General features: G+C 42.1%; 1 protein-coding gene across 2 annotated transcripts in view; it reads left to right on the forward strand.

Moving 5' to 3' along the window:
- Positions 1-24,750, forward strand: part of LRIG1 (leucine rich repeats and immunoglobulin like domains 1) — a 170,276-nt gene that overhangs the window by 110,170 nt on the left and 35,356 nt on the right. For both annotated transcript variants that reach the window (XR_009761538.1, XM_061618693.1), the window contains exons 4-8: positions 14,683-14,820; positions 16,652-16,795; positions 20,032-20,175; positions 22,636-22,779; positions 24,496-24,639. Coding sequence is in view for 1 of the 2 variants with exons in the window: in XM_061618693.1 (XP_061474677.1) it covers positions 14,683-14,820; positions 16,652-16,795; positions 20,032-20,175; positions 22,636-22,779; positions 24,496-24,639 (714 nt within the window). In the remaining variant the exon portion in view is untranslated. The remainder of the gene's footprint in view (positions 1-14,682; positions 14,821-16,651; positions 16,796-20,031; positions 20,176-22,635; positions 22,780-24,495; positions 24,640-24,750) is intronic.

Genomic DNA, 24,750 nt, shown 5'->3' on the forward strand with positions numbered 1-24,750 from the left:
AACTTAAAAGGCTTGTTGAAAAAGGAAAGTCTTCAAAAGGAGTTGAAAAGATAGCAGAGATGGTGATAAAGATAGAGTTAAGGTGCAATCTTGTGCATGCCTGCTCGGAAGTATAGGATTGCAGTGTTAAGGTGATATTAATTTGAAGAAGAGCATAATTCATCATTAGTTTAACTGAATTTTGTTCACTGGCACTGCATATTGGTCGTAGAGATTGGCATACCCCCCACCCTTTTTGTGCATGCACGCTTCTGTTCCCCCATGATTCACCATTCAGTATGCCAAAATACTGCATAAAATGTCATTACATGAGCAGTGGGGGCATCATCCATGAAAATCGTGGGAAACTTACAACATAAAACTCCCATGATATTCCAGCTTTCCAAGGTTGCAAATGGATTTTTTTTCTGGAAACAATTAACACTGAAATGAGTGCTAAACCTCTACTAGATTCTGCTAGATTTCCAGAAGTGGCTTTTACATCTTGTAAAAAATCACATAAAACATGATTAGCAGGTAAGGAAACATGGGGAAGATGATATAAAGTGGTGTCTGGATGCAGCCTTAGATATCAAAATGAGTAAACCTAAGGTTAGTGCAAGCTTAATGTGGAATCATGGCTAAGGGAGAAGGCCATGGCATTGCCTGGGGCCAGGGCTTGAGTTGGACTGTAAGAGTGCATTTAACCAGGATTAGCAACAGTCACATGTAACGGCGAACAAGGACAGACAAAAGATGGAGGGGATTTTGAAGCAAGGGGACGGGGGAGCGGAAGCTATCCACTCTTGCGTCTTGCTCTGTACACTATATCTGAGCAGCCTCTAGTCACGAGAGCCTAGTGCTAATTGTCACAAGAGCAAACTAGGATTTTTAAAAATTGACACTCTGAGTAGCTGTTTAAACAGAGTATGCTTTTCATATTGGTCAGATGAGGCTGGCATGGCGGTGGGTATGTGAACGGTATCAATGTAGACTCCTATGAGGTGGCTTGCCACCTTGACTCTGGAAAAACATGTGGGTTGCAGGCCTGAGGCTTCCTGTGTAACTGTTCAGCCTGTGGCGAAGACTAAGGTGATGCAACCCAGAAATGAGATAACTGATGAGCATATGTGTGCACACACACTCACACACACACATTAAATAGACAGGAGTTCCCTAATGGGGCTGTGTGAGAAAGTGAAATAGAAATGAGCTTTGTTTACTTTTGTCAAAGCCAAGAGGGAAAATGCTGCAAATTCATCAAGCTGAATTGGAGGTTATCGTTATTGTGCAGTTACTGACAGGCATGTAGGGAAGGTAGCTTGACTAGGAGATGGGATATTGATGTAACATCTTTTGCTATGTTTGCCTTGTAGAGCCCATCTGTTGTTGACCTGTGGGGAATATTGAAATTATAGTCAATTGTCTGACTAGACTTGGCTCAAATCCATTTTGCCTCGTTTACAAACCTCAGATATACCTTGGTTGCTAAACTTTTCAAATGGGAATAATGAAGGCTTAACTCACAAGGGCTATATAAGAGCAAAAAGTGGCCAGATTCACAAATAATTTAGTAGTACATGCACAAGTTAGGAGCCAGAGTAAAGAATTTACTTTCAGTTTCTTTTAATCTTGATTTGCCTTGCTATCTGGACCAGGGATTGTGGTTTATAACGAACTCTGCTGAGTTTCAAAACAAGTAAAGTTCAAAACTTGGATTAAAAATATAGGAACAGACAGTTTTATCTAATGCTAGTTCTACTCAGAGTAGACCCATTGAAGTTTATAGACATGACTAACTTAAGTTCATTACTTTCAGTGGTTCTAACTCTGATATAACCCATAGGAAACTGCCTTATACTGAGTCAGCCCAATGGTCCATCTTGCTCAAATGTCTACATTGCTAGTGGTCTTCAACTGATCCAGGCTCAAGAACCACCTCATTCCCAACCCACAACATGGGACCCATTTTCAATTTTAATGTGGTGTCACATGAGTGACAGGAGGATTAGCCCACAGGGTGGGCGCAAAAAATGAGTTAGTGAGAGGGTGTTTTTAGACCTGGCTAAGGCTTCCTCCGTTTCACCCTCTACCTCCTTTTAGACCTGGCTAAGCTTTTCCCCACTCCATGAGCACAAGGGAAGTGAAGGAAGGAGGCGGGCGGACCAGATGAGTCAAGGGGAAAACTCAGGACAGTCTCAGCAACCATCCTGTTGCTTCTCTCCTTGTCCTTCACTGCTGAGCCTGCAATAGTGTTGTCAGTGAGGCAGGCAGCACTTCTCTCCTCCACTGCTGTGAAGAGTTAGGAAAGCTTCCCACAGGGGTCGAGATGGGCTTCATTGGTGCTGCAGCAGGGGACAAGCACACATGGCCTAGAGAAAACAGGCCTTGTGGTAGCAATGCCGGGGCCTCCCATCTGGCTAAGCCTCCCTACATTTGCCCCACCCCCTACTCCTCAACCCTCTTTAGACTTGGCTAAGCCTCCCCACATGATGAGGAGACAGGCTGCCCAGGTGAGTCACGGGGAAAACTCAGGACAGGCTGGGGCAGCTCCCCAGCGACCGTCCTGCTGCCTGCCGCTTCCCTCCTTGTCTACTGCCACTGAGCCTGCTACACTTGTCGCTGAGGCAGGGAGTGGCAGTACAGTAGAGCGGGACAATTGCTGTGGAGCTGTCCTGGCCGGTTTGGAATTGTCCTCCACATCTTGCCTTCACTGCCCCTCTGCCTCTGCTACCTCCCTCCTCCACTGTTTCGATGAGCCGGGAAGCTTCCCTGGTGATGGCAGGAAGTAAGTCTTTCTGTGACCCGCCTCAGGGTCGCAACCCACAGGTTGAAGATCTATAGTCTCCAGGGTTTCAGGCATGAGCAATGGGTCTCCAGGGTTTCAGGCAGGGGGCGTTCTCAGCTTGACCTGGATATGCTTGGGATTGAACCTGGGATCTTCTGCATACAAAGCAGAAGGTGTATCATTGCTCTACAGTCCTTCCCCAATCTTATGGCCGTTTTGAAGCTGGCTTCTTAAACCATCCAGAGTTTCGTGATTTCCTCTGATTTGTCGGGTTGGGATGGGGGCAGGAGGGCTTATCCGGTGATTGCTTTGAGGATTTTTTGTACCTGATGCTTTTCACAACCTGATGCTTTAGCGAAAGCAGCATAAAGAGAGATGCCCCACTGCAACTTAGCAACCTCTCATTCCTGTTCCTTGTTGCACTTCCCAGTTTTGTTTTCTGCTGTGCAGGAAGGCCATTGGATGCCCCGTATTAGGTACACAGCACTTCAACCACTGGTCCCGCTACACACTAACTAACCAACTGGCCAAAGGAGAACCTGCTAGTGCGAGAATTGCAACGTTTTGCTCCTGGACCAGATGTGGTGGAGTTGAGTCCTTGTGTCAGATATTGTGACTTTAACACTCATTCAGTGTCATACCATGAGGCACAAGGGTGAACGGTTGATCAGAATGAACGGAACTGCTTGTCAATTGGGTCAGAAAGCTTGTTGTGGCACATTTCTTTTACCTTGTATGCAGGTGTAAGGAAGTAAACTGAAATACCCTGAGCTATCAGTTCATTGCCCTACTTTTCTATCTCCTGTTAATGCCTGCTGTTGTCCTGTCACCATCCTTTTCTTGTTCTGGCTATTGACTTTCATTCAGATTAGTATTTGTGGTTGGAATTGCCACTTATGCAAGAACCTATTGATTTTTCTATGCCGTTATCGTTGTTGCTGTTGTTTAAATTTGCATCCCACCCTTCCCAGTAGGAGCCGTGGGGGGTTAAGGTGGGCTGCATGGGTGCCTCGGCAGGGTGCCACCGTACACGACGTGGAGGAAACTGAGGCCTTAGTTATAAAGCTCTTGCATGAAGGCTGTGTCCATGTGAGTATAAGCAAACCACAATCGGCAGTCCTGCCTGAGCTGTTCAGATGCTACTCTGTAGCAAAAGCTAGAAAGACTCTTGTGGCAGCATAAAAAGCTTGCATAAGCTTTTATGAATTAGAGTCCACTATGCCACAGTAAGAGCAGAACTCTATGCATGTGTACAGTGTGTGGAAGTCAGTCTCACTGTGTTCAATGTAGCTTTCTTCCAAAGTATACTTACGATTGTAGCTTGAAACTGTTAGCCTTTAAGATGCCACAATACTCATAGTGGTTTTGTGATGTCACATAGAGATAACTCAAAGTTGTTGTTGATTTTGCTTCATGTTGGACACATAGGATGGAGAGAGGCGGATTATAGGCCTCTAAAATTCACGTGAGCAAGTTGTACGTGAGCAAGTTGTACAAGAGTTAGGAGCTCTTTTCAAAGAGGAATCTTATCAACGCTACCACCTTGGGCTCCTGCTGGGAGGAAGGGCGGGATATAAATCAAATAGTAAATAAATAAACTCTCCCAATTACAAGTGGTGTAAGATCTAAAGAGCATCAAGGCATTAAAGTACATCATCTGTTAATGTAAATATGGTTGAAGTTCTGCACTTGTACACGAAGTGGGCTGGAGGAGCTGCATAGCATGAGGATATTCCAAATGAAACAAGAACTGTGTTCCTCTTCCTGAACCCTGAAAGTGGGCAGATTTGAAACAATGCAGTTCCCCTCTCTCATTATGGGGATACCTTAATTAAAAACACAACACTGTGTTTGGAAGAAGATGCCTCTGTGGAATTTCTTTCTTGTCCCCAAGGTCTTAAAGATTATAGAAGTCCTGCTTTCCTTTACAGAGCTTACTTATTTTACATGCAAATGCAGCACCAAAGGAGGAGAGTGTTCACAGCAGGAGTGGGGAAACCTCAGGCCTGGTGGACAAATGCAGCCTTCCAAGCATCTCTGTCTGGCCCTCAGGACTCTCTCCAGGCCCCACCTCTTTCCACAGACCCATACCCCTCACAGGCTCTGCTCTGCACCCTTTTTTGAGTGTTTTGGAATGTGTCCTTGAACTCTGACAACGCCTCTTGCTTGTGTTGATGGAGGGTAGAGAGAGATGTGTGAGCATGTGTAGACACAAGCCTACTGTACAAAGGTAAAATTTGCATTCATTGCTCCACCTGCTCTTGCCTCTGGCCCTGCCCAACATTGGCATGTGGCCCCCAGATACTTGGCCAGAAGGGAATGTGGCCCTCGGGATGAAAAAGATTTCCCACCCGTAATCTACATGTTATGAGACAGCCCCTTTCTATGCTTCTGTCCATATGGGATTTGGGAGATCTGGTGGTGGTTGTCGTCGGAGGAGCTGGGTTAGTTTAATCACATCTTAAAAATTTATTCAGCCTGTGATTACTAATTGTGCATGTACTTCAGTGTAGCCAATATTCATAGAATTGTAGAGTTGGAAGGGCCATCAAGTCCAACCCCCTGCTCTATGCAGGAATTCAGCTTAAAGCATACCCAACAGGTGGCTGTCCAGCTGTCTCTTGAATGCCTCCAGTCTTGGAGAGCCCACCACCTCTCTAGGGAATTGATTCCATTGTCATACCACTCTAACAGGAAGTTTTTCCTGATGTTCAATTGAAATCTCGCTTCCTGTAGCTTGAGCCCATAATTCTGTGTCCTGCACTATGGGATGATTGAGAACCTTTCAGTTACTTGAAGAATACTATCATATCTCCCCTCAGTCTTCTCTTCTCAAGGCTAAACATGCCTAGTTTTTTCAGTCTCTCATCACAGGGCTTTGTTTCCAGTCCCCCTGATCATCCTTGTTGCCCTCCTCTGAACCTATTCCAGTTTGTCTGCATCCTTCTTAAAGTGCAGTGTCCAGAACTACATGCAGTAATCAAGATGAGGCTTAACCAGTGCTGAACAGAATCATGCGATTTGGAAACTATACTTCTGTTAATGTACCCTAAAATAGCATTTGCCTTTTTTGTAGTCAAATCACAATGTTGGCTCATATTCAGCTTGTGATCAACAATACCAGGATTCTTCTGACATGCAGAATTGCTGAGCCAAGTATTCCCATCTTATAGCTCTGTGTTGTTCTATCCAGCCCACATTTAGCTAGCTTGCTAATCAGAATATCATGGGATACTTTGTTAAAAGCTTTGTTGAAGTCGAGATATATTATGTCCACAGCATTTCTACAGTCTATCAGAGAGGCTGCTTGATCAAAAAATGAGATAAGATTAGTTTGGCAGAATTTGTTCTTGACAAATCCATGTTGACTTCTAGTAATTACTGTATTGTTTTCAAGGTGCTTACAGACTGACTGCTTTATAATCTGTTTCAGAATTTTCCCAGGGGTTGATGTCAGGCTTACTGGTCTGTAGTTCCCGGTTCCTCTTTTTTGCCCTTTTTGAAAATAGGGGCAACGTTAGCCCACCTCTAGTCATCTGGCATTTTACCGATCCTCCATGATTATACAAAGATGATAGACAATGGTTCCGAGAGTTCTTCTGCCAGTTCCTTCAATTCTCTAGAATGCAGGTCATTGGGCCCTGGAGATTTGAACTCATTCAAAGTGATTAGGTGTTCCTTGACCATTTGTCTATCGATCTCAAGCTGCAATCCTGCCTCTTCAATTTCATGTTTGCCAGGAGGGTCATAGACTGAGCCAAAGTAGGAATTAAGCACTTCTGCTTTTTCTTTGTCATCTGTTATCATGTTGCCATCCTCACAGAGTAGCTGTAGCACCATTTCTTTTCTGTCTTTTACTATGCACGTATCTCAAGAAAGCTTTTTTGTTGCTTTTAGCATCCCTCGCTAACCTCAGCTCCTTCTCAGCTTTAGCCTTCCTCATGCCATCCCTGCAATTCTGTGCTACCTGTCTATATTCTTCCTTTGTGGCCTGGCCTTCCTTTCACTTCCTACATGTGCCCCTTTTTGTTTTTGGGTCATCCCTAAGCTTTTTATGAAGCCACATTGGCTTCTTCTGCTGTCTTTCCCCTTTTTTCCTTGTTGGAATTGTTTGCAATTGTGCCTTTAGAATTTTTTTTTTTTAGGAACTCCCACACATCTTGGGAGTTCCTTTTCTCATTAGTGTTGTTTGCCATAGAACCTGACTTATCATTGTTCTAAGTTTATTAAAATTGGCTCTCCCAAAGTCCAGGGTATGCGTATGGCTACCCTCAGCTTTTGCTTCCCATGGTCACTTTCTCCCATGGTTCCTGTAACTGCCATTCCTTTCCCATCATTCCTGGGGAGAAATAGCTTCTCGCAGATAGGAGATAAGGGTAGGAGCTGACGCTCTTTCCTTTTTATTACAAAGCAATCATATACCTATCTTGCTCTGGGCCAGTGCTGTAACTAATTAAGAAATTGGTGTATGCAGCGTATGTTGAGTTTCCCAGTGGCTGACCCAAGCATGTCAGGAGTACATATGCAAAGCCTGGACTGCTCTTGTTATGTATCTGAGCTCCACCTGAACAAACAGTCTCTCTGCAATAGGCTTGAGAATCTGCCAAGCACCCCCTTGGGAACTACTAATTCAGTGGCCTCTGAGCAAAATGGGGGATACTCACTTCCTGCCTGAAGAACATACTTAAAATGACTGCAGTTTACTTTGTGAAGGTATATGCTATTCCACTGTCAGCAGTGTAGAATAAGAAGCATCATTCACAGGTTTTTTTTTAATTAGGCACCCATGTGCAGATTAATAGGAAACAAATCATATATATGACATTGACCCACTATCGCAGTTGATAAAGTACACACATATGTGTCCTTAAACCAGGGGTAGCCATTATAGTGTCCTCCAGACGTTGTTGGACTACAGCTCCCATCATCCCTGACAATTGGCCATGCTGGTTGGGGCTGATGGGAGTTGGAGTCCAGCAAAATCCTGAGGGCATTGCATTGGCTACCCCTGCCTTAGTCTACCATACTTACCTGTTCCATTTTAACACAAACTTATGGGAAAGTCAGATTCTAGTTCTGGTTTTGGTCTGACATTGAAATTTTTTACTCTGCTTTTTTGAAGAAAAAAGAAGAAGCTGCTTTTATATTAGGCCAAACTATTGGCCCATCTAGTCCATTACCCTGACTGGGAGTGGTGGGACAGAGGTCAGAGGCAAAAAGTAGGTGAAGAACAGATGAGACTCTTGCTTTTGTACTCTAGCTTACATTCCAGCCATGCAAAAATTAGGTTTCTACATGCATGCACCCCCACACACCTCAGTTTGCCACCTTCCATTCAGAGAAGCAAGAATCATTAGTGCATTTCAAGAATGCATTCCAGCTAGGCAAATGCACTTGAGGAGAGCTATGAACAGAGCTGGGGGGAATCCTAAAGGCTAGATAGAAATGTCTCGAGGGCCACATTGAGTCCCCCAGGCTTGAAGTTCTGCACATCTACTCTGCATCTTTTCTACTGCCGCAACTCTGCGATACAGGTCAGTATTGTTCCTGTCTTACAGTTATAGAGCTAAAGCTGAATAAGAGTGGGTGAAATAAGAATTGCTTTTAAATATGTTTTGTTTCAAAGTCAGTTTTTAAGATGTTTTAGAACGTTTGTAGTGTTTTGTTTACCGCCCTGGGCTCCTTCTGGGAGGATGGGTGGGATATAAATTAAATAAATAAGAATGGAAATTTCTAGGGGAAAGCTGCCTTTTCTATGTGCCTGTATTACTTCTTGAAAATGGAATTAGGATGTAAAATTCTTATTAAATGAAAAGTTGAAACTCTCATTTGATCTTTATCTCTGTTATGTTTTTGGCGCCTTTTGAAGACTTCCCTTTTTCAACAAGCCTTTTAAGTTGAGACCTATCCCAGTCTGCGTCTGTGTTGGAATTGCTTTTAATATTTTTTTTATTTTAAACAATAGTTTTTAACCCTTTTAAAAATATGTTTTTAAAGCTTTTTTTAATGTTCTTAAAGTTGTTTTGTTTTAATGTATTTTAAGGTCTGTTTTTATTATGTTTTGATTTGTTTTTAGCACTTTTGTTTGCCGCCCTGGGCTCCTGCTGGGAGGAAGGGCAGGATATAAATCAAATAATCAAATAAATAAATATTTTCCCTTCCAGTTGGGAATGAACTAAATTTTCAAAAAATATGAATTAATATGCATGTTAGATACACCCAGAGAGACTCTCTCTCTCTCTCTCTCTCTCTCTCTCTCTCTCTCTCTCTCTCTCTCTCTCTCCATTTTTGGGGTTGGGGTCAACATCCCACCTTCCTCAGAGAACCCACGAATCTTCTGCAATAAAGTTTGTGGTAGTTGCTCATGAGGGACGTTGCTCAGGATGACTGTAGAGTGTTTCACATGTGGTCACCCTCAAACATGGATTGGAAATCATGCAGAAAGAGAGAGTAGGCACAGTGGTGATATTTCTGCTTTCCAAACTTGAATATATTTGAATGGACTTGGTTAAAGCTTTACCTTAAACGTTTGTCTCTATTGGATGCATCATCATCAAAAGCCTGTGAAACTGGGGCACTGACTTTGATTCCCTGGGAATCTAGGCAGTGTATGCATCTGACATCACATGTCCTAAAATGGTCAGGCACTATTGTGAATGTTTGTGCAGTAGGGAGCTACATGTGCTTTAACTTATTTGGCTAATCCAAATGCTGAATGCTGAGCAATTAGGAAAGACCAGTAGATGCAAGCTTGGGCATACAAATAATTACTTAGGTGGAAAGTATGCACACACTGATATGTTTGAACCAGTCTCAGCTGGGCCCAGAGGAATTGACTACCTTTTTATTATTAAGAGTTTCTTTCAAATGTTCCATATTATAACAAACATTTGTGGAACAACTTCCCACCTCTACATTTCCCCCCCCCATACCTCCTGTGCCCATTTACAAGATAGGCTCAAGTTTCTGAAGAGTGTCACTTATCAGGGCCGGCGCCTGAGGGGCCCCTTGATAGGGTGGGAGAGGAGTAGAGTTCCCCTTCCATGATCCGTGGCAGGGTAGCTGCCGTGGATCACAGGGAGGGAGCTTGCAAGCTGCCCACCTGTTCGCTGGCTCCACCTACCTGTCTTTCCTGTCTTTGGCAGCTGCGCACACTGTACGCACAGGATTGCCATTAACCAAGATGGCAGCCAAGGTTTCCCTAAGGTGCTGATGCCCGTGGTGCCATCTTGGTTGATGGCGCACTCATAGCACCATGCATGCCATCAACCAAGATGGTGGCAGAAGCTTCAGCCCCTTAGGGAAACCTTGGCTGCCATCTTGGTTAATGTCAGCCCTGTGTGCACAGTGCACACAGCCGCAGAAGACAGGAGAGCAGGTAGGTGGGGCGTCTGTGCGCTGGGGCCCAGGGCAGGCTGATGCCCAAGGGCCCCGGCATGCCTGGTGCTGGCCCTGTCACTTATATCCATTATATATCTATATATAAAAACGTATACCCTTACACTATCATGACATCACAGCATAACAGCAGGGGTGGGTGAGCTACGTAGCGGCTGCCACAGAAGGACATGAGGTTGGACGATAGGCCAGGCCTGTGAGCTGGTTGGCTGGGTGGTTGAGGAAAATGTTGGCAGCCCATGGGGGTGGGTGGGGCCCAAGCCTGAGCAGGAGGCCAGTGATGGTGGCAGCAGCAGCACCATGGAGGCTGGATAGCAATTTTGGTGACCCATGGAGAGGGGAGGGAGGAGGCTCTGCAACCCATGGGGGGAGGTTTTGCAACCTGTAGGGAGCTTCAGCCACCCTTGGGGGGAAGGGGAGGCTTTTGTGACCTGGAGTCGAAGGGGAGGCTTTGGCAATGGTCAGTGCAGTTGATGAGCAAATCGAGCAGGGGCAAAGTCCCTAGTATGAAACATACATAGAGAACCTTTAGGGCATTCTAACACACCAAACCATAAGAATTAAATAACAGTAAATGAGGCAAATCCAACAAGACAGAAATAAAATATTCCCCTCTTCTTGGTCTTAACTTCTCTCTTACACCCTTCTTTCATCTAGGCTACCTAGCTATGGCTACCTTTGGATGCAAAATTGCTCTTACGGTTTTTAAAGAATGTAGAGGTTGAAACTGACTGTGACTTAAGTTGGCTACTGCCAGAGATGGAAAGCCAGAAGGACCATTCCTAGCAGCAGTGTTTGATTCATCCCATATGACCTTCTCTTTTTAATCTAGATATCCAGTCATGGTCTGGCAGTCCTCTATGACACGAGACATTGCATGTCCTCTGGTAGATGGCATTTCTAGATGATTTAATTGTTCTCCTTGCACATGTACATATTTGAATGTTAATAGAATGAAAAGGGATGTGCAGAGCTCCCCTCTTGTTTGGAGCTTCATTTTGGTTTTCATACTTATAACAGTTGGTACCTTAATAGAGCTTTTACTGTATTAAGGGTCTCTCTCTCTCTCTCTCTCTCTCTCTCTTTCCCTCCCTCCCTCCCCCCCCCAATTAAAAGAGTCTGGCCAGTACTGAAAGCTGATCCTAGATGAAGGCCAACTGTGCAATTTATCCCTGCCTCCCCATTCTCCTCATGGTAAACCAAAAATAACCTTCACCATGCAGAGAAAAAAGCATTGGAAGGACAATCTCCTCCCTCCCACTTCTGCTTGTGGAAAAGGCTGCTGAAAAAACTTTTCAATAAAAATTCAATGAAGACATTTAGCACTGGCCTATCCACTGGGATTAAGGTGCAACCTTACTTTCTAAAGGATACTGTGTTATTCCTAGAAATGCTATGAACTTTTTGGAGTAGCACCACCTGTTCTGTTCTATCATTTCTGCCTCCACCCCTAGTGCACACAAACACCCATAGCTTACCTTCTGTTTAGCTATGCCATCTGCTTAAAATTGTCAACAACAATGTAGTGCTTTATCAATAAATTCAATACAAAAAGCCTTTTTTTTGTTGACTCTGCAAATCAGCTGTATGCTCCCTACTTTCAAGAAGGTGTTAGACTGACCGATGCTGCAGTGGTAGGGCCTTCTAGCTCAGATTAAGTCACATCGAACTCGTACGACTTACCATCAAATCAAGATGCGTAAGAGCTGGTTGCACATTTTGAAGGACAACAGAATAGGCATGGATTATTTTAGGATTTTTTTTTCTGGATTCAAGTTCTTCACCTGTGTGGTATGTGTGTGTGGTTATCCTCATAAAACACAGAACTGATTTTGTGTATGCTAGAAATTGTGAAATATTTGGTTACGGTAACAGTCCAGAAACTTTCATGTAGTAATGCTAAAAAAGCCCCAATACATTGCTTTTTAAAAGGAGAGGAAAATTTGGGGAGTTGCAGAGGCCAGGATGGCTAGGTTTTTTGTATGCCAAGGCTCCAAGATGCAATCTCAGCTGTAACCCTGCAGCTCTGCCCTACAACCTATGGTGCAACTTGAACAGGATTTAAACCAATAAGTGGGTGGATCAGTGCCAAAATATCAATCAATGCAGCTAAGACTACACCCAAACTAGCCTTGTAGCCTTGACTGATTTCCTTCTCTTCCCCCTGTCCCAAACTTGGTGGACTCTTTTAATTTAAACAGCTTCATTTCCTTCAAACCAGTGACTCACAAACTTTCCCCCCCATGGACGACTTGAAGATTGCTGATGGTTTTGGCAGACCACTTCATGATTTTTCTGCCTGTTGTGGTAATTGTAATGTGCCGCACTAGATGCTATATGATTTATGATTTTTAATTGTATTTTTATTGCTGCTTTTATTTCTTGCATTGTATTACAGTTGGCACTCCGTAGAGTTGAAATTGTAATACAGTAAAATACAATATAAGAAATAAAAGAAACAATAAAATACAATTAAAAACCAATATGAATATTTAATGTGGATGCAGGCCACCTGAATGAATCTCTTAGACCACAGTCTGGGAACCCCTGCTTTAAACAGTAACCACAAAAACCTACCTCTCAGTTAACATAATTTTCTTCAGGTGAGTTAAACCATGACTGGATAACTTGTTGAGCTGGAGACGGGTGGGAGTCACACACAGGGGAAGTAACAAGGCGGGCTATTAAGGATATTCATGTTTTACTGATATTTTATTGATATAAAGATACTTGCATACGAAGTTGCATTAAACTGGGAGCGCAGATCCCAGGCAGCAGTTGGTGGATACATTGTGGAATGTCTGTGATGCAACTCAGTCCCAGTTGTGGCAGCAGAAGTGACCATTCTTGAAAATATTTTGGAAACTGGTCAGTCAGTTTCACATCCTACTGTATTTTTCTTAAGAGTTGCAGAGGGGAAAGGTTTGCTCACAGACGGGATGGGTGGATGGATGAGGAGTGTGGTTAACAGGAACCATTTCCTTCGATATGCCTGGTGCCAACAGGGTACAATTCATGGGGAGTTACAAACCTGTTTGTGTATTTTGAGGGGGTATTGGCCAAAAGGGACTACTTGGGAAAAGTGGCGCAGGGAGAAAATATTCAAATGGGGAAATATTCAGGGGAAAATTGGATGTGCGCATGTATTGCTGGATCCCAACCTGCATTCCCCATGTTGTGTATTCTGTGCTTGTTATGGCATAGAGTAGTAATGAACAGGTTTCCTTTTTTTAAAAAGAAGCCATATTTTACTGTATAGGACGTGTCCATTCTCATCTCTGGATACTCCTCAGCGGATGCTCTTTCATCTTTTGATGCTTTTCAGGCACTATCCTGTTCAGACCTACCCTTAACTCAGACTTGCAGTTGGAGACCTACATCTTAATTTCTTCTGTGCCGGTACAGCTGCTGTGCTGGCACCCACGGTGCCTCATTTTTTTTCCAAATCATGAGCGTAGCAGTGCGTCTCAACCACCAGTTTAAGACCAGTGGCCTACAGATGTGCTTTGTGTGCTCATGACAGAAATAGTTCATAAAAATGGTCCTACAATCACTATAGTGTAGCCTCACTAGCTGGATGATATTGCCAAAAATGGATTATCTGACAGTGGTGACAAAGTCTTTTTAAGGACCAACATTCCATTGTATCAATGCTTTTTCTTCACACTATTCATTAATGGCTTATGGTATCTGATCAGCACAAAGAGTCAATTCAGACATAATTCCAAAGCATGTGACATAAAGAGCCCTGTGCTCATGTGTGCTTCCTTTCTCAATTTGTGCATGCCAGTTCCACCTGTCATTTCTGACTTCGTGGCAAACCATAGGCAGGCAAACACATGGTGCTTCAAGTGTATGTAGCTATACATTGACAAGGATGGAATTAAAGACTGTTGCCACATATGTTTGCAAAATTTCAAGAGGTTTTCAATCTCTCTCTCCTCTCTCTCTCTCCCCCCCCCCGCCTCTGCCTTGGGTCATTCCATTACTGAGCAATGCATAGTTTTATACAGCAGAAGTAACCAAAAAGAATTTGTTATTTTGCTTCCTATAACTGTATATTTCATTCTTAGCTTGCAGTGAGGAAACCTTGGTAGTGGCTTTGTTCTTGTATCACAATCTAAACCAGAGCTTGGAAAAGTTACTTTTTTTGAACTACAACTCCCATCAGCCCAATCCAGTGGCCATGCATGCTGGGGCTGATGGGAGTTGTAGTTCAAAAAAGTAACTTTTCCAAGCTCTGATCTAAACAAATACCTTCTAACTTTTTTCTCTTATTCTGCCTGATGAAATACTCTGTGTAACTTGAAAGCTTGTCTATGCCAGTATATGTCAGTCTAATAAAAGCTATCCTCTTACCTTACTTTCCCCCCCTAATCTTCTCCATAAAATACACTGCATGTCAGCCTGGAGTCAAACAAGTTATAAGGGAGTATCTTTTGTATGCTTGTACTTATTTTAATGTAAAGGGAAGGGGAAGGGGATTATGTCAGATTCTTCTCCATTCTGCCTTGTAGGAATCGCAACAAGATCCATAGCATTGAAGCAAGCCAACTGGAGCCCTATGTCGCCCTGGAAACATTGGACCTGAGCTCAAATAACATCACAGAAATCCGAAGTGGCTGCTTCCCAGTGGGACTTCCTATAAAGGATCTGTAAGTTTTTTGTTTTACATTTAAACATTTTATGGGAAGTATTTATTTATACAGCAAAGCTGACTTTTAAAATCTTTTTTTTTTTTGCAAATGGATTACAATCATGGATTATAAATCAACTAGGTGTGGTGTGTGTGCATATTAACTCCGGTACCCAGTTCTTTGAGTGATCGTGCTATGTGCGACAGGGATTGAAAAATGGCTTGTTACTCCTTTCCTTTGCTCATTTCTTAACTATTTAAAAAGGACAGCTGGTAGGGCAAGAGAGACTGAGTGTAGCAGCTCTGGGGCAGGAGTCTTCTGTGCCTAGATTGCTGCATTCTTTTATGCCCACTTGCTATAGCAATAAGGACCGGTTGGGGCAGAGAATGAGATGCAACAGGTTTCCTGTGTGCCCCCTATTGAATAGTTAATGATAAGCTAAGAGAGACAAAATTGTATGTTGCTATTTGATTTGGATTTTCAGTCAAATCTCCCCCCTCCCTTTTTAAAAAAAACTACATCACATAGGATGAAAGTGCTAATGTTGCAACATTGTGTACTGTGGTACATGTCTCTTTTTATAAAGAAAAAAAAGGAAAAGACAAATTATGACTTGGAATATGTCACAACTGAGCAATATTTCAGTACAGAGATCGTAAATTTAAAAATGGTCCAAAGCAGAAGCTCAGAGACAAAAACTGTACTATTAAAGACATATTTTTTTAAACATCACTCACGTGACACTCCATACAACAATTTACAACAATTCAATGCTGCTAAATGAAAATGAGTACTTAGCACAATGGGTAGTATTCAACTCAATAATAGCGCTAGCACAAGATTACTGCTAATGCAACAGAAGATTCCTTCCTCTCCTCCCCTGCGTGTGTACCCCACATCATCCTCAGGTCTGCTCTGGAGAGTTGGGGGAACCCAGAACATATTTAGGGGGGAGAACATTCTGTTGTGGTGAGGGAATGCTCACCTTAGTGCTGTGCTGAGTTAAACCCATTGAAATTATTGAAAATTAGTGGCAGTGGACAGAAGGTAGATTGAAATCCACTAGTTAGATCAGTGGATGAATTCCAAAGGTTTCTGATTCCTAATTGTTCAACAATAGTAACAAGAAAAGGCTAGTTTGTTCTCTCTTCCCCCCCCCCCATTGTATTGTTAGAATCCCCTGGTATGTAGCAAATCAGATGGAAATGTGAACTCCTTCCCAATCATCCCAGTTTATAGCTCATGGGTTTCAGGTGGTAATTGGCTCCTTTTCCTCCTCCTGAGCCAGCTTTTTGCATTTGTCTCTAATGTCCCGCAAACCATTATGTTGCACTTGGTTCTCTTTGGAGATCTTGGGTTCTAGTGACAAAACAAGAAGATAATTGACTCTGGCTTCATCTGCTGCCTCTTGCCATATCTCCTGTAAATTTGGTGACTCTCATTCCCATCTTAGATATTGGGAATTCTCATCAAGATAAGCTATGTAGTGAGCCAGTGTTGAATCTGAATGTATGTGTTGTGGTTCCAGTGATCACTGTACCTACTGGGCTGTAGTGTGTGTTTGCTCAGTTTCTGGTGTGGTCTTGGTTTCTGTACCCTACAGGTCTGACATGGAATGTTCTGTCTGTTGATTCCTCTGGGAGTTTGAAGATGCTAAAGTACTTCAATGGATCTCTTAACAGCTGTCTAAATTGTGCTAATAGAAAAAATGTCTTGACTTGTCTGAGAAGGGGGGAAAACATTCATTTTTTTATGTGATGTGTCCAGTGTCACCAGCCACTCAGATACAAAGTGAACAACTGAGACCTCTGACATAGCCCTTTAAATGTTCTATGATGAATTGTTGCAGATACCTCGGGAGCAACAGAATCAGCATCCTAGAGACCAAGGCTTTTGATAGCCTGTCACGATCCCTGCTAACGCTTCGCCTGAGTAAAAACAGGATTACCCAACTTCCTGTTAAAGCATTCACGCTGCCCAAGCTAACGCAACTGTGAGTAGAAACGTGCAGTTTAATTATGGCTAACCAAACTTTATGGAGACAAATGGTCCCTAAGGACATGCTCACCAAATGCAATCCTCCTTCACCCTGCATCCATAAAACGTTGAATAAATTATATTTTAATGATCCTATGGTAACACCTAATAAAACAAATTAAGAGTAGATTTTTTTTCTGGTGGTCCCCCATGGTATGGACTTTTTTTGGGGGGGGGGAGTCCTGTTGGGAGAGTGATCCGAAAAGAACTTTCTTTTGTGTTCATCGCCTAGAACACACAATACAGATCCTCTCCCTCCAGCAGACAAGCCAGCCAGTGCATTTGTTTTTCTTGTTTCTTTTTATTATTCCCTTTGTTTCACAAGAGGGCAGTGAAAATGAATTAGATCAGAGGGTTATCTCGAACCCTGTTTTCAAGATCACACATGGGTCTTTACGAAGCAATTAAACTACACCAAGGGAAGGCCGTTAAACTGTGCAGTTGACATTTAGATGGACAAAATGGTACTTTTGATGAGTTAGCACACACGTTGTCGTTTCTTCAACAAGAGTATAGTGTGAGCTGTATTTGATCATAAATACACATTTGCATCTGTGAAGGTGCTTTATGTGCAGATAATTGACCTTTGGCGTCAGTGTTTGCTTGCTGCTTTCTAGAAGTTTAGAACCTCACTCGCAGGCTAGACCAAGCACTGTTTAGTATCAGATTTCAAATAGCGATATTTAAAAAAGGAGATTTTTATATGAAGAGACAAACCAGCTTGAGAAATTTCTTTTGAATTAAAATCAAGTTACCAGTATAATTTTGGTCAAGCACTCCCCTCCAGTGTAAGTGATTTTCCTTATTTACTAGCGAGCAAATTACCTGTTCAAATAGTGAATTTAAAATTTTGCCTCTCCTGCATAGAAGAATTTTATTCCTTTTACTACAAACCCTGTCTAATATAAAGACTTTGGAGCGTAGTTTTCCTTTGTGAGATCTTTTTTTCTTTGAATATTTTTAAGGCACTGGAAGATACAACCCAGCATGTAATATTATGCAGCTATATAGGGGCTACTCTATGTAGTTATGTAGTGTTCGTAGCTGCAGATAAAATATTGTTCTCTCTGCAACCTGAATTAAATTATTTCTATAGCTATCCATAAAATCTTAATACAAAATCCCAAAAGTAATGTTGGGAGTGGTTTTGGCTTGTGAACATAATCATAGGGTTGGATCCAAAAGTCTCTTCTGTTCATATATGTCCTTATACTTGGACACATACTTCAGATCCAAAGCATAGGTTCCATCTTGTTCCTTCAAACAAGCATGTTAAGAGCACCATAGGCTTTTAGTGCTATTTCCCTCACCTCCAACCACTTGAAAAGAAGTAAATAGATGCTTTGCCGTTGGATGTTTTGATTAAGAAGATGGCTTTAAAACATGGCCAACATATTCAAAGCCCCGCATCCACTTTCTTCCTTTAGGTACAAATATACAGAGCTTGGAAAAGTTACTTTTTTTGAACTACAACTCCCATCAGCGCAATCCAGTGGCCATGCTGGCTGGGGCTGATGGGAGTTGTAGTTTTAAAAAGTAACCTTTCCAAGCTCTGCAAATATATATACTTGTTTGTTCTTCTTTAGATAACATTCACTGATGCTTAAACACTGTAGAAGTTCAAAAAATGTATTGTAGTGTCATCCCATTTCTCCCCTGTGTAGAAATATGCAAACTTTGGAGATGTATAGAGCCTGCATGCCTATACTTCTGTAGAAGTTAATCTAAAAAGACATCCTTGCATGTTGAAATCAGAACAGTTACTTATTTATTTATTAAATATATATCCTGCCCTTCCTCTCAGAAGGAGCCCAGGTCAGCAACAAAAACTTAACGATAGGATAGACAGTTGTATCTTTTGTTGTTGTTGTTGTTGGCTGGGTTCTGTTATCTAATACAGGATAGAGGGTTAGACCCTTTGGAAGTCCACTCTAACTTGTTTGCAATGCACTTTGAGGGTAAATTTGCTCACTTCTGTAGCAATCTTGTTTTCACGTTCACTGCAGTCTTCCGTAAGATGTCCAGTGCAACAACTGCTGTAACATCATGAGATCAGTTTTAGGAAAAGTGTTACCCTGTAAATCTTGCTTGATCACACATTGGCGTTTGATACCATTAACTATGGTATCCTCCTAAACTGACTCAGTGAGATGGGCACTGGGGACAATGTTTTACAGTGATTCCAATCCTATCTCCAGGGTTGGTTTCAGATAATAGCATTGGGTGATTATCTCTTGGCCCCCTGACAGTTTGCTTTGGAGTGTCACAGGGTACCATATTGTCTCCAGTGCTATTTAACATCTACATGAAAGTGCTGGAATGTCATTAGGCGATCTGGGATGAGATGTCATCAGTACATTGTTGATACCGAGTTCTATATCTCTGTAACAGCTCTATTTTGTGTCTGCTGAAGACTTTCCTCTTTCTACAAGCCTTCTAAGTGGAGATTTTTATCCCACTCAGTATCTGTATTGGATTGGAAATTGTTTCTGTGTATGCAATTGTTTTATATGTTTTGATTGTACAGAGAAATCAAGATGTTTCATAGATTCTTGAATTAAATAAATAAATAAGCATAGTACCATAGGTATTGCCATTACTGAGCCAGAACATATTTCTAAGAGAAAGAAATTGGAATATTCTGAAATTGTGGATACCAGGAGGGAAAGGGGTAGTTGAAATATTTAGATATTGCAGTAATTTTGCATTAAAATTAATTTCTGGATACATCTGTACAATCTACAGATTTTGTTTTTGTGTAGTTACAGTTTGCTCATAATAGGTATGCTAGCCCTTTGGCTTGCAGTAACAAAGATCGATGTTTTGTGACTGAAAACCTATATGTTCTTGCAAGGTTAATAGAAGGAAACCACTGACTACTTAAGAATGTGAATTCTAAGAATGTGATAAGATGCTATCACAATTAAATTATTTCAAATAAAAGCCATGATGAAATATATTGGCTGTGTGTTTTGTCAGAAACCTGTCTAGTTCTAAGAGTGGCCGTTCTCTTTGCGCTTTATCTCTGGCTTTGGTCACATTAGCTCAAGGTGGATTACTTTTTTTGGTAGCTATTGTGTGGAACTGTGCTGGAAAGAGTTCAATATCTGGCTGGCAGCCTGCCTATTTGTGCAGAGGAGTGCACTGGAAAACATTGGACTGAACGCCCTTCTATTTTGTTGGTAATTTTAGGGAGCTAAACCGGAATCGTATTCGTCTGATAGAAGGCCTGACATTTCAAGGGCTGGACAGGTTAGAAATTCTGAAGCTGCAGCGCAACAACATAAGCAAGCTGACTGATGGAGCTTTCTGGGGCCTGGCCAAAATGCAAGTTCTGTAAGTAAAAGATGGTTATACTAATAGAATATGAGCAATCCTCTGGCAATTTCCTTCCCTTGCTTGTGTCCTGCATACATCTGTGGGTAATTCTGCCATGCCACCTGCAATAGCACTGCTGCAAGTCTGGGGCTGTTGTACCTGAAGAGGTGTACTTTGGCTTCTACTTTTAAACCACAGGTTCATGCACAGATGCCTGGGAGTAAGCCCACTGAACACAGTGGGACTAAACTTCTGTTTACATATACCTAAGATTGCGTTATTAGTCTAGAGGTTAGGAGAAGCAGCAATAAATGGAGATGTAATGGACCTATTGAAACAGTGTGCAGGGAATTCTGTAGCAGTTGAGATGGTGTAAACTAGCGTTGATGAACAAATTAATGCAACTAGTATATGTGGCCAAATTGTTGTACAGTCAGATTCCTCCACAGAAAGACTGTATCGATTCACTTTGCATATTAACAAGAACTCTTCAGCTAGAGTTTGTACTAAAGCCACAAACATTTTGAACATTCTTTCCTTGTAAAAAAAATTCTGTCCGTGTGTGGTCCAAATAAGAGATTTTAATTGATCTTTGCTGATGTTTAAAAATGCACGTTTACGTGGCTCCAATATGATTATGTGGTTCTTTTTTTGTTCATTGTTTGTAAAGTGTGATCAGTTTTTTTTGCATAAAAATAAAGTTTAACCCTCCCTCAGTAGTTGAGGTCAAACATGTCTCAACAGCACTGAAACAAATCCATAAAACTTTTGTGTCAGTTTTCTACAACTCCATATTGCAGGCAGTCTTCTGTAATGACAAGGTGTGAATTGGCATATGGTGCTATTTAAACTCATTAGTTACTCATCATATCTATAGGTGCTTAGCCTAGAGCCTATTCTGTCCATGTTGTGTGAGAAAGGATCATAGAGGGTGAAAAAACAATATTTTGTTTATTTTCAAAATAGACAACACTTCCATAAAAATTGATTAGATATTTTTTTTTTAAATTAAGCAATCTATAAATTTTGTTAAACAAGGGTGCAATCCAACACACACACTCTGGATATGCCACAATGGGTTGGATGTACCGAAGGTCTCCCTCTGCCAGCTTCCTTCCTTCAGGAGAGAGCTTCCTGCTGGCAATAGCCTATGGAAGGCCTCCAAGCAGGGAATGGGAGGGGCTGAGCCAGCCTGGGATCTGCTGTCAATGGATGACATTGAGTCCAGTGTGGGCCCCATCACTACACCAGCTTCAGGCTGGCATAGCCTGGATCAGGCTTTTGTCTTCCCTCCCCTCTTTTCTGCCAGTCTGAGCAGTAGGATTGCAGATGCAGCAGTGCCGCTATTCCTGTGTCATGCCTTGCTACTGCCTGGGCAGAGTTTGGGTTACTCTGTTAATAAATACAATTAATGAACGCTGAACCTAACAATGTGAGAGACATTATGAGAGACATTTACAGTGTTCTCAGTGGAATATAACAGTAACTTTTTCAAAGCAGTGGCAGCTGGCAGCTCCATTCAGTGGGGCAATTGAATCCACTCTGGGTTTTAGTCTGAATTTTCATGGAGCTGTCCACAGTGCACCAGGTTGTCCAAGGTGCTCTGGAGTTTAGTCCAAAAGTTCGGACTAAAACCAGAGCGGATTCCACTGCTTCACTGAGATGGAGCTGTTGACCAGGGGACAAGTTAAGAAACTCTGACTCTGGGGGGAACACAACACCAAGCCAATTCCTTGCTTATAAATCCAGTAGTGTCGACAGCAGCATTTTTGGTTTTGGGGAAGGTACAACACTTGTAAATTACATGCCAATTGTGTGTTTAACACAAACTACTGAAGGGCTGTCCATACAGAAGAGGACAAACCTCTGCTGCTCCAGAGGGGGAACTAGAACTTAATGGGCTTAAGTTACAAGAGGGTAGATTTGGTCTTAACAGCAAGCAGCAATGGAACCAATTACCAATGGCTCTCCATTGCTGAAGGTTTTTAAGCAGAGGCTGGGCAGCCCTCTGTTGGGCAGGGGGCTCTGGATTTCCTGCATCAAACAGTTGTTTTAACTAAATGGTCTACAAGGCCCCTTTATGATTCTACTAATATTTGTAGTTATTCTTCCGCTGCTCTCAGACAACTTAAAATTTGCTAGCATAGTTACATTAATCCAGGTAATGGGAGGATTTCTCTGGAGAGCATCTTGAGCTAGTTGCAAGTTATGACCCATAAGGGTAAAGAAGACTAGTGCACTTCCTGGACTTAGCCAAATAATGGCATGCTAAAGCTGGCAGCTGGATCAGGAGAAGATCAGGGCATCATGTCCTTTGTGTTAAAAGATGGGAGTGGGGGAGAGGGATTAAGATGCAGAATTATTGTTTGTAATATATGTGGCACTGTGTAGGGTTTTTTAAAAAACACAAAACAAAATTGTGTGAGGAGTGAGCTTGTATATGTTCAAAATGTTCAATTAAATTGCTTGTCCTTCTAGGAATCTGGAGCACAATGTCCTCACAGAGGTGAACAGTGGCTCCCTGTATGGACTTGGGTCTCTCCAACAATTTCATCTCAGTAACAATTTGATTTCCCACATCAGCCCAGTTGGATGGAGCTTCTGCCAAAAGCTAAATGAACTGTGAGTTAACTCCTGAAGTAACTAACAATTGGCAATAAAAATATATTAATGGGCAGGGGCACCTAGTATCTGGCCATGACTATCCATGCTGTAGGAACATTCTGTTTGGATTACTGCAGTGTGCTGTTTGTAGGTCTGCCTCTGAAAATGGTTTAGAAACTTCAGTTAGTGCAGATGTGGTGGCCACAGTTTTGACCAGCATTGCTTACGCATCACCTTCGTCGTCTCATCAGTTTTAAAAGAATTTCACTGACTGTTTATTCCTGGGGCCACTTCAAAGCGCTGGGGCTCAGAACCCAGGAACTTGAAGGACCTCCTTCTCTCATACAAACCTTCCTGTGCTCTAAGGTCATCAGGTGATGCCCGTCTCCAAATAACACTTTCCTCAGAAGTGAAAGTTGTTTCATCAAGGAAAAATGTTTTTATAGTGTAGTGCCTCAGCTATGGCATACCTTCCCCAAGGAGGTATCCCTGGCACCAACTTTGCTGTCCTTGAGTTGCAAGGGCAGAAACTATATTAAGTGTTCTTTGAGCTTTTTCTCTGGTTTAGGAACCTGCTGCCATGTCCACTAGGCTGGCTATTATTATTATTATTATTATTATTTGCCCGCTCTTCACCAATAGGTCCCAGGGCAGGTTACAAAATCTACAGTACAATATAAAAAGAATTAAAACACATTTCGATTGCCTGTTCTTGTTCAGTTCAAACATACAGAAGGAGAGTAGTGCTAGAATGTATGCAAGACTTATGCATCTTTCCAGTTGATTGCAGCCAGAAACATGGATATTCTGAAGTTTTATTCTGAAGTTTGCTCTTGGCTATCTCTAAATGACGTCAGGAAAGAGACATGCCTCTGCCAGTTCTGACAGCAAACCCCTATGCAGAATATCAAAGAGACGTTTTTTCCCCAATCAAGTTTAGCAATACCTGCTAGCATTGGATTTCTTCTTCTCTCTTCCCCCACCCTTTGAAAAATTCTTTCATCTCAGGTGAGGAAATAATTTTGACTGGCTGCCATGTCTTCATAATTCAACACTCCAGCCTCTTTAGGAATGAATGTATGTTGCCTTCTTGAAAGCCATTAATCTCTTCTGAATTTCTTCCAGTGTTCTAAGTTGCACTGCTGCTGCCTTTGCTCACACTTACAAAAGGCAGACAGTTTATTTGCCAAGGAAATGACACTCCTAGTACTTAAAAATGTGTCTGTTTTGACTTAGGCTTTGGCATACGCTGTTAACTTTCATGCGCACTCAAGACTCCCTTTTTCTTTTTTCATGGCAGTTGTGGCAAGAACCAAATCTGTAAGAGAAATGTGGAGATCTAGAAATGGATGAAATAGTGCATTGGTTCCCCCCCCCAATACCCTGTAATACGAGTGCTTGCATTAAAAAAAAGATTATTATAACATTGCTTCATATAAGGAAGATATTGTTCTCAAAATGTGAAGTGCCCCCCCACACTTTAAGGAAAGCATAAAGACTAGCAATAAGATCCAGTAGACCTTATTTCATAATTGTGAGGCCACCACCAAGAAGGTCTTACACTTTAGTTTTGACCCTTTTCCCCACACAGTGAAAATGTTGGTGATATTATTTACATAATCATTCTTGTCAGGACATAGATGCTGAGAAGCAGAGTGGAGCTGTTGGGGAAAGAGATACACTAGAACTTTAAGAAAACTGCTATACTAATATTTTGTTTGTTCTTGTTCCTAGGTCATTGTCCTTTAACAACCTAACCAGGCTGGATGAAGGGAGCTTAGCAGATCTGGGAGGCCTACAGATACTACAGCTGAGCCACAACTCCATCAGCCACATTGCAGAAGGAGCATTCAAGGGACTCAAAAGTTTACGTACTCTGTATGTGTTTTAGATTTTCCTTTTCTGCCTAGTCACATGCCCCCCCCCCCGGGCATCAAAAGGAATTATTTCTAATATTTCCATGTGTCCCTTTAAAAAAAAGATATAAAG

This window comes from Rhineura floridana, chromosome 3, assembly GCF_030035675.1.
Source record: "Rhineura floridana isolate rRhiFlo1 chromosome 3, rRhiFlo1.hap2, whole genome shotgun sequence".
Taxonomy (NCBI): domain Eukaryota; kingdom Metazoa; phylum Chordata; class Lepidosauria; order Squamata; family Rhineuridae; genus Rhineura; species Rhineura floridana.